At 36.5% G+C, this 9,783-nt stretch overlaps 1 protein-coding gene across 1 annotated transcript; it reads right to left on the bottom strand.

Moving 5' to 3' along the window:
* Positions 1-683: 683 nt before the first annotated feature.
* On the bottom strand, positions 684-2,634 carry LOC112696726 (non-specific lipid transfer protein GPI-anchored 31-like). Its single transcript, XM_025749566.3, has 4 exons — positions 1,559-2,634; positions 1,436-1,462; positions 884-929; positions 684-783 (listed from the first exon to the last, which is right to left on the bottom strand). The coding sequence occupies exons 1-4, from the start codon at positions 1,923-1,925 to the stop codon at positions 726-728; spliced, it is 498 nt and encodes a 165-aa protein (XP_025605351.1). The 5' UTR covers positions 1,926-2,634; the 3' UTR covers positions 684-725.
* Between the last annotated feature and the right edge of the window lie 7,149 nt (positions 2,635-9,783).

Below are 9,783 nucleotides of genomic sequence, written 5' to 3'. Positions count from 1 at the left end.
CAGTTAACCCAGAAAAAATTGTTAGCTATCTTCTGTTAATTTTTTTCTGCAACCTACATGATTCATGAATGGTTCAACATTTATCAAACAGTGTTCTATTGTCTACCGATTTGAATTTTTCTAAAAATGAAAGATGCTTGCAGTAGCGACAAATCTATGAAATATGGATCCAGAATTTACAATGATGCTGCTCATGACACAATATTACACTTAATGAAGCAAAATTAAACAAAATGAAAATAAGAGTTGGTACCTGATGATCAAACTCAGCACGATCCATTGCCCGCACATCACTGTGAAGCTGCAGGTCAATCGGCTGTGTGATTTCTTTGACAGGAGGCTTTACCAAACACTGAAATATTAGCACAGAAGATAGTTGAGTAACTCAATACAGTCTATACAGCAAATGCAAGCATGTCACTGAAATGGAAAAAGTATGAGTTGTGAACTGAACACAAGATTTTGAGAGCAAAATGGGCACCTCAGGTTCATCTGTTGTCCATGGAAGCCCAGTATCCTTTGCTTCTCTTCCTCTGTCATCATTTCATGTATCTTCTTCACAAATTCTTCCTCTTTCACCTTCCCCCTTTCCTGCATTGAATTACAGTATCCATGTTATTATCCAATTCAAAAATCAATGGAAAATTGATTCAATCAATCAATTTGTTGCATCAGAATAGGCATTACCTCAATTCTTAGCTTGAATGGTTTTTGGCTGGTGACTCTCAGCTGCTGCTTCTTCTTCCACCTGCTTCCCCCAAAGGTGCTAGTTGATTCCAAACTCTGAAAAAAGCAAATCCATTCAATTCAAATTTAGAAAACCCTCATTTGAATCAAATCTTCATTTTTTTTCTCAAAAAAGGTAAGCATCCGGAAGACTTACATTTCTTCTGCTTCTTCTACCTCCATTAGAAGTCCTGTTAGATACACTGCAGTTTGAATAAAAAGTATAACAAACATCAACACAAACAGATAAATGCTACTATTAAATAAGTAGTATAACATAGATACATATATATCATTTTGCACACACATCTGTATATCATTTAATTGGTAGATATACCAAAGTGTCTCTCTGTTTTTAATTGGTAGATAGTTCCAATTGTATTAGGTACCCAAAAATCAGAACGCATGTAGAGCATATAGAATGAAAAAAAAATAAAAAATTAGTATATAGAAGAAGAATGTGATCCCTCCCAACAAAAATTAGTATACAGTCCGTGAAAAATTAACAAAAAAAAAAAAATAATAATAATAAAACTACAAAATCAGGTATGGCTCCTCTTATATATGTCTAAGCATGTGATCCCTCCCAAACTTCTTTTCATTTTACAAATCGAATCAAATTTCAATTAAATCCCACAAATCCATATTCCATAAAATGCTGCTAAGAATCTAAAATAAAAAATGGATTATAAGTGAGAAAGAAACATACCAGGAGCGGCGGCAGGTGTTTCAGACACTGCAAAAAATAAACAAAAAAAAGTCACATAAAAATGAAAACTTTATCTGAGAGAAGATTCGAAAACAGGAAGAAGGAAGTTATAATTTGACTGACATCCACAGTTGGAAGCGGAAGGGGCGGAGACTTTGCATGCAGCGGGGAGAGCGAGGGCCTTGGTGACATTGAGAACGACGCCGAACTGAGCACTGCTCTTGAAGGCTTCACACAGACACTGAGGCGCCGTTTTCAGAACCGATTTGAGCCCGGAGCAGCAGTTACCTTCCGGCTTGGTGGTGGTGCTGCCATTGGTGACGAAGGACAAGCAATCCGCCATGGTTAGAACCAGGGAGGAGCAATCCACGGCGGGGGCTGGGGCAGCGTTGTGCGAGTGGGACGGTGAGGCTCCGTTAGCTCCCAAGATGAAGACTGCACAGAGAACAATGAGAGAGAAACAGAAACGGGTTGGTGAGTGTGATGCCATTTTTGGGTACCTAATACAATTGGAACTATCCACCACAATCCTCTCCTATGGCTTCTTGTTGTTGTCGTTGTTCTTCTTCAATGATCACTCTCTCAATCTCAGCAGTTCCATCTTCTTGATCTTGCTCTTGTTCTTGTGCTTGCTTGTTCTTGAAGAACTCTTCCTGTGACTTCCTGAGATTCTGGTAAGCCACACAGAGACACTTGTTGTTCTTGTTGCTCTCTTTGCACTTACAAAACGACAGCGTTGAGTTTGAACCCTGATCACCATCACCACCACTCCCTTCGAACTTCTTGTTCTTATTCTTCTTTGCAACAACGAACTTCCTCTGCCTGATCTTGTTCTTCTGAACGGAATTCACGGAATTCACAACACCCTCCTTTGCTGCCGAGGATTGTGGCTTCTTCTGTGACTTGGAACACGATTTCTTCACAACAGGTGAAGGAGAAGGAGAAGAAGAAGAACCACAAGGATTGGATAAGGGTTTGGAAAATGGAGTGGTATTACTGTTAGGGTTGACATTCTCAGAATATTTGGAGGGTTCTTGATTCTTTGATCGGAAACCCTTGGCTGGAGTGGTTTGTGAAGTGAAGAAGAGAAACACAAGATTGGAACTGAGACTGATGTGAAAGGAAACCACTTTCTTTGACTCAGACCATGTGCTTTCTATTTTTTATTTTAAAGAAAACTCAAAAATCCAAAAAAATTCCACGTCAGTGATGTTTCCTCCTGAATTCTAGTATGTATATATATATATATATATATATATATATATATATATATATAAGTTGGGAAGAATATATAGGGAAAGGCAAGAAAGGATTGGCTAATGAGATTTGGGGACAAGAAAAAGAGGAAAGAGAATCAGACAGGTTATGGGAGAAGAGATCATAAGATATGGTTCACGAGATGGGTGATTTGGTTTGAAAGAATTGAACACAAATAAGCTGGCGCCTAATTTAGGGAGAACGGCGCCTAACTTCTGGGTGCCCGAATTGTTTGTTCCCGCCGCGCCTAACTTGTGAAAACCAAGTTAGGCGTGACCTCCGTTTTTCATTTTTTTTTTGTGTGGCTGGCGCCTAATTGTATAAAAGTGAAGTTAGGCGCGAATTAAGCAAAGGTAAAGGATGCGCACAACTGGTGCCTAACTTCAAGAAATGAAGTTAGGCACTACCCCTCCAACAGCTCTCCTTTAAAATTGGTCTTCATGTGGCGTCTAACTTCACCTTCTAAAGTTAGGCGCCACCCTGTTCGTAAGAACTTTCATTAGGGTGTCCGAAACTTTGTCTTAATGCACTTGTTTCTTTTCTAATCATTCTATATGATCAAAATTCACATAAAACAAAGGAAAAACAATAGAAACTCAAACAAAACTAATGAAATAAAAATCAAAGTAAAAATTAAACTTAAGTATACAAAAATATCGGGTTGCCTCTCGACAAGCGCTTCTTTACCGTCACTAGTTTGACAGTCAACTCTTCTAAGGAGGAGGATCATAGAGACTCAGCTCTTCACCCCTCACTGTAAACTTTTTCACTGTGCTCTCATGGATCAACTCTATATGCTTAAGAGACAGGATCTTGTTCACTGTATGAGGCAAAATTGGGCATGCAGTGAATACCACCTTTATTCCTGGGGTGAAGTCTTCAGTGGGAATCTTTTTATTTCTCCATCCCTTGGGTACTTTCTTCTTTTTGAGAACTTCCTCCTTGGTAGATGATGTATTCTCGACACCAAACTTAGGTGTGATGTCAGGAAAAATTTTGTTGATTGTCACCAAAGAAGGTTTGAGTAGCAAATTCTGTTGTGCATCATCAGAGGGTTCTTCAAGATTTGGATCAATAGGCTCAGTCTGTATGCACATCTCTTCTTCACCTGCTAAATGTATATCTTTGAAGACATAAAAGGCCAATTGCTCATTATGCACTTTAAGCACTAATTCACCTTCTTCCACATCAATCAGAGCTCTCCCAGTGGCTAGGAATGGTCTTCCCAGGATTATAGAGGCATTCTCATCCTCCCTAGTGTCAAGAATCACAAAATTTGTTGGGAGGAAGAACTTACCCACTTTGATCAAGATATTCTCTACTAATCCATATGCAGGCTTTAGATATTTGTCTGCCATTTGTAATGCTATCCTTGTGGATTGTGCCTCTTGGATTTATAATTTCTTCATCACAGACAAGGGCATTAGATTTATCCTTGCACCCATATCACATAGGGCTTTCTCAAAGGTGGTGCTCCTAATGGTACATGGAATTTGAAAGCTCCCCGGATCTGGCATCTTTCTTGGCAAGTTATTTTGAATTATGGAACTACATTCCTTGGTCAGGATCACTATCTCATCTCCCTTTTAAAGGCTTCTTCTTGAATAACAACTCCTTCAAGAACTTAACATAGAAAGGCATTTTCTCCAAAACTTCAGCAAAAGGAATATTAATTTGTAACTTTCTGAAAACTTCTAAGAACTTTGAAAACTGCTTGTCCTTGGTCTCCTTTTGAAGTCTCTGAGGATATGGCATCTTAGGCTTGTACTCAGGAGCCTTAGGCAATGTCAGATGTGTGTCAAGAGTGACTCGAAAAGGATTAAGGTGGTGCATGTTCAACCTCCTCCTTTTTCTCCTACGGAACTTCTTTTTCAACTGTCTCCTCAGTAACTTATGCTTCCATACTTGCTGCTTGTCCACTTATCAAGGTGATAGCCTTACACTCCTCTCTTAGATTTGAAATTGTGTTTTCAGCAACTTGTGTGGCTATTTGACCCATCTGAACCTCCAAGTTCTTGATTGATGCTCTGGTTTCCTGTATAAAGCTTGCCATTAGTGATTCCAGATCAGTGTTCTTCTGTGGTTGAGGAGTTGCTTGATGAGGTGGTTGTTGTTGTTGAGATGATTGAAACTAGCGGTTATTAAAATTATTCTGTTAAAAACTGCCCTGAGGATGATTATTAAACTTTTGTGGCCTCTGAGGTTGCTCTCTCTGATGAACGGATTTTTGTGTGGTCTAGAATTCATAAATAAATTCTCGTTGCAAGTATAGCTTCCAAACCAACTAAAATCCTTTCATATAAAAGATTGTTTGTCACAAGTAACAAACCCCTAAAAATAATAGTCGAAGTATTCAAACCTTGGGTCGTCTCTCAATGAATTACAGGGAAGTGTTCTTGTTATTGGTTATGTAAAGGTATATTTTGGGGTTTTGATATAGGAAACAAGAAAAGTAAATTGTAAGGAAATTCAAATGATAAAAAGGTCTTGGCAAGGTTTGGTGGTCAAGGATCTCTATCTTTATCACTAACCACAATATGAGAATTGGCAAGGATCAATCCCATTAAATCATCCTCTAACTAGTAGTAAAGGAAAGATAAATGAGCTATATCAATCCAAATTCATAAGTCCTAGCTCTCCAACAATTCAATTAGTGAGAACTAGATTTAATGGCTCCAAATAATCAATTAATTGGACATTAGTGACTCAAGAGTTCCCAAGTTACCATCCCAAGCCAAGAACATAAAATCCTACTCTAACATCCTTCCAAGTATTTTATCAAACACTTGGTAGGTACAATACAAAAGCATAGAAAAGTAATAAGAGATAATAAAATCCAAACAACCAATTGAAAGCATCAATACCATAAATCGAAGAAAGCAATCATAAATATGAAATACATCAAATTGCTTTAAATAGAAATTTGGATCTAACATGAGAATTCATAAACTAAATGAGAAGATAAAGTAATCAACAAGGGAAATAAATAAACTAGAATGCTAAGACAAATAAGAGTAGAAGAGAAACTAAATTAAAGGAACATTGAACCTAGATTTGAGAAGAAATAAACCTAAAACTAAGAGAATCCTTAAACCTAGAGAGAGGAGAGAGCCTCTCTCTCTAGAAAACTACATCTCAAACCTAGAATTATGAATAATGAGAAGTGTCATCCTTCATTCCTCCACTCTGTAGCCTCTAATTTGTGTTTTATGGGCAAAAAATTGGGTCAAAAATAGCCCAACAATCATTGGGGGCAATTTCTGATATGTACAGCACATGGCTCATGCGCGCGTACACGTCATGCACGCATACGCGTCGCTAAACTTTTGCACAATCCACGCGTACGCGTGCTTTGTGCATGTTCATCTTTAAACGCCAGGTCAACTATGTTAAATTGTATATCGTTGCGAAGCCCCAGATATTAGCTTTTCAACGCAACTAAAACCGTCTCATTTGGACTTCTGTAGCTCAAGTTATGATCGATTGAGTGCGAAGAGGTTAGGGTTGATAGCTTTGCAGTTCCTTCATCTTCTTGTATTCCTTCCACTTTTGCATACTTCCTTTCCATCCTCTAAGCCATTCCTGCCCTGTAATATCTGAAAACACTTAACACACATATCATGGCATTGAATGGTAATAATAGAGGATTAAAATTAGCTAAATTAAGACCAAAGAAACATGTTTTCAATCATAGCACAAAATCAGGAAGGGAAATATAAAACATGCAATTTACATGAATAAGTGTGAGAATGGTGGATAAAATCCACTCAATTAAGCACAAGATGTACCACGAAATAGTGGTGCATCACTCTCCACCCTAAATTTGGGTGATTTCTTCACCCTTGATTGAAGGTCTTGGAATATGGATCATTATTGGGGTTTCTTGGAGCATTTCCCATATAGTTGACCTGTTCAGAAGGAAATTGAGTATAATCATAATTTTTACCTTACATGAAGCTACCAGTCATGTTATAAGGAGTCTCTTGAGGGGCATTCTGAGCATTAACATATGAAACCTGCATCCCACTCAAGTGTTGAGTAATCATATTGATCTGCTGAGACATAACTTTGTTCTGAGCAAGAAGAGCATTCAAAGCCTCTACTTCCAAAATGCCTTTCTTCTGAGGGGTCCCAGAGTTCACAGGATTCCTGTTAGATGAGTTGAGATATTGGTTGTTAGCAACCAACTCAATAAGCTTAGTAGTCTCTTCAGGTGTCTTCTTCATGTGCAATGAATAACCTGCAGAATTATCTAAATATATTTTGGACATTTCACATAAGCCCTCATAAAAGATCTCTAGCTGAGTCTATTTAGAAAACATGTCAGGAGGGCATTGCCTGGTCAGCAGCTTGTACCTTTCCCAGGCTTCATAGAAGGTCTCACCATCTCTCTGCCTGAAGGTCTGAACCTCCACCCTTAGCTTAGTAAGCTTGGGAAGAATTTGGATAAAAATCCAATGACTACCTTATCCCAAGTGTTCAAGCTCTCATTGGGCTAAGAATCTAGCCACAGCTTTGCTCTGTCCCTCACAGCAAATGAAAAGAGCATGAGCTTGTCAATCTCAGGGTTCACTCCATTTGTTTTTCCAGTGTCACAAATCTGCAAGAAGTTAGAGATAAATTGGTTCGATTCTTCCTGCGGGAGTCCATGATACTGACAATTTTACAGTACCAGAGTGACTAACTGAGACTTCAGCTGAAAATTATTTGCAGCTATAGGAGGCACCACAATACTGTTTCCATAGAAATTTGGATTGGGAGCAGTGTATGAGCCAAGCACCCTTCTAGGTTTTTCATTCTCATTCTGATTTACCACATTGGCATTAATAGCATGATTACGATCCATAGTGGACTCTGCAGCTTTGTAAAGCCTAGCTTGTTGTAAGCGCCGCCTGAAGGTCTTATCAGGTTCAGGATCAAAATCTAGAAGAGGTTCCTTGTTTCTGTTCCTGCTTATAAACAAACAGAAAATAAAGGAAAGACGTCAGAGTGCAAAGAATTCCCAGTGAGGTAACCTGTGTAAGAAAAATAAAATAAAGCAACTAAATAAATAGCAGTAAAAATTTCAATTTTTATATAAAAAAAAACATAAACCAAAAGAAAAATAAAATTAACTAGGAAACACCAAACTTAATTTCAAAAATTAAGAAAAAAATTAATACTAAAAAATTTAAAAATTAAAGACAAAAATCAAATAAAACAGATAAAATAAAAAAATGATGAAAAAATCAAAAATAAAATAAAAAAATAAAAAAGAAAACAAAAATAAAAGAAAAAATAAAATAAAAAAGATATAAAATAATTAAGAAACTAATAAAAAATGGAAATAAAAAGGAAAGACAAGAAAAAGGAGCGAACGAAAGTTAAAACAAATAATCAAAATGAAGTTAGAAAAATTAAAAGTAAAAAAAGGAAAATAAATAGAAGATTCGGGGGCAGGGGGGATGTAAACAAAAAATAAACAATAAAAGAAAAAAATAGAAAATAAAATTAGAAATTGATAATACTAAACAAGAACTAATTAAAGAAAAAATTATCTAATTTAAACAATCAAACAATGAGTAGTTGTCAATCACAGTCAATCTCCAGTAACGGCGCTAAAAATTTGGTATAGAATTTATAACTCACAAATTAACTGGCAAGTGCACCGGGTCGTACCAAGTAATACCTCAGGTGCGTGAGGGTCGATTCCACGTAGATTTATGGACTAAGCAACAATGATTGAGTGATTCGCTTAGTTAGACAAACAGAAAATGGTATTTTAAGAGTTCAATTGCATTAAATAGTAAATTCAGAGAATTAATAAAGCAGGCAGTAAACGGGTTGTGAAATATATAGAGAAAACAGTTAAGGTTTCAGAGATATTTATTTTCCGGATTAACTTTTCTTACCAACTATTTTAATCATGCAAGATTCAATTTATGGCAAACTATACATGACTAAACCCTAATTCCTTAGACCTTTTTAGTCTCCTCTAACTTTCATCAACCGCCAATTTCTTGGTCACTTGATTCCAATAAGAGGGTTAAGTTCAATTCTAGTTTATATGCCACAGAAACACTAATTACCCAAATATAAGAGGATTATATGTCATGTATCCCGTTAAGTCAAGATAATTAGAAATTTAGGAGAAATTATTTTCAAGCTGCTGTTCAAGCAAAGAGATTTTCAAAGTTTTATAAGAACTTAATTAGAACAAGGGTCATACTTCCGTTCCACCCAAATTCATAAGATAAAAAACGAAAACAATTCTTGAAATTGAAATTAATACATGAATTAAAATAGAACATTAATAGTATTAATCCATAGAATAAACAGAGCTTCTAACCTTAACAGTGGAGGTTTAGTTGCTCATGGTTTAGAGAGAAAATAAGGATTCTAAAAAACTATAAATTGCGGAATGAGGTAAGAGAAGAGAAGAGAGGCGCCCGAAGGGCTGAATCTTTTCGATTTTATATCTAATCTTAATTAATGTAAAATATTTTTTCTAAAACTAAATAATATGTTTTCCTATTTGTAATTAAAATAAAAATTTAATCAAAAATAAATAAAGAATTTGTTGCCATCATCACATAGACACGGGACCACTTCTTTCTCCTTGGAATGGCACCTAACTTTGAAATCATGGCGCCTAACTTGGGAAATTCCAAGTTAGGTGCCACCTTGGCCATATAGAATGAAGAAGAAGGGCATACTATCATATATCGTTGGAAAGATCTAGAAGTTAGATTTCGAATGCCAGTTGAATCACGTTAATTGGACCTCTGTAGCTCATGTTATGTTCGTTAGAGTGCAGGGAGGTCAGGGTTGACAACATCATTCACTTTCTTCTCTTCTTCTGCAAAAACTCTGTCAAGTCCATCCAAATGCTACCTGAAATAAATAGAATTACACACAACTCAAAGTAGAATTCATAGTGGCTTAAAGATATTTAAATCTTGATTAAACTTAACAATTCAGATGCAAATTCACTAGGAAAAGATAGGAAAGATGCTTACGCATCAGTTACCACTTATCATTATTCAAAACTATGCTTAAAATAACTTAGCTCGCACTACTTCTAAAGAGTAAGCCTCCCCTGAACGAATGAA

This window comes from Arachis hypogaea, chromosome 6 (genome assembly GCF_003086295.3).
Source record: "Arachis hypogaea cultivar Tifrunner chromosome 6, arahy.Tifrunner.gnm2.J5K5, whole genome shotgun sequence".
Classification (NCBI taxonomy): domain Eukaryota; kingdom Viridiplantae; phylum Streptophyta; class Magnoliopsida; order Fabales; family Fabaceae; genus Arachis; species Arachis hypogaea.
The sequence above is the reverse complement of the archived record's forward strand: the minus strand, read 5'-3'. Positions and strand labels throughout refer to the sequence as shown.

Excerpts from the sequence above, each read along its gene's own strand:
- LOC112696726 (XM_025749566.3), bottom strand. The coding sequence starts at position 1,925 with ATGGCATCACACTCACCAACCCGTTTCTGTTTCTCTCTCATTGTTCTC. Across the intron at positions 930-1,435 it reads AACACCTGCCGCCGCTCCTG|TGTATCTAACAGGACTTCTA; the intron begins GTATGTTTCTTT and ends TTCAAACTGCAG. Across the intron at positions 784-883 it reads GTAGAAGAAGCAGAAGAAAT|AGTTTGGAATCAACTAGCAC; the intron begins GTAAGTCTTCCG and ends TGCTTTTTTCAG.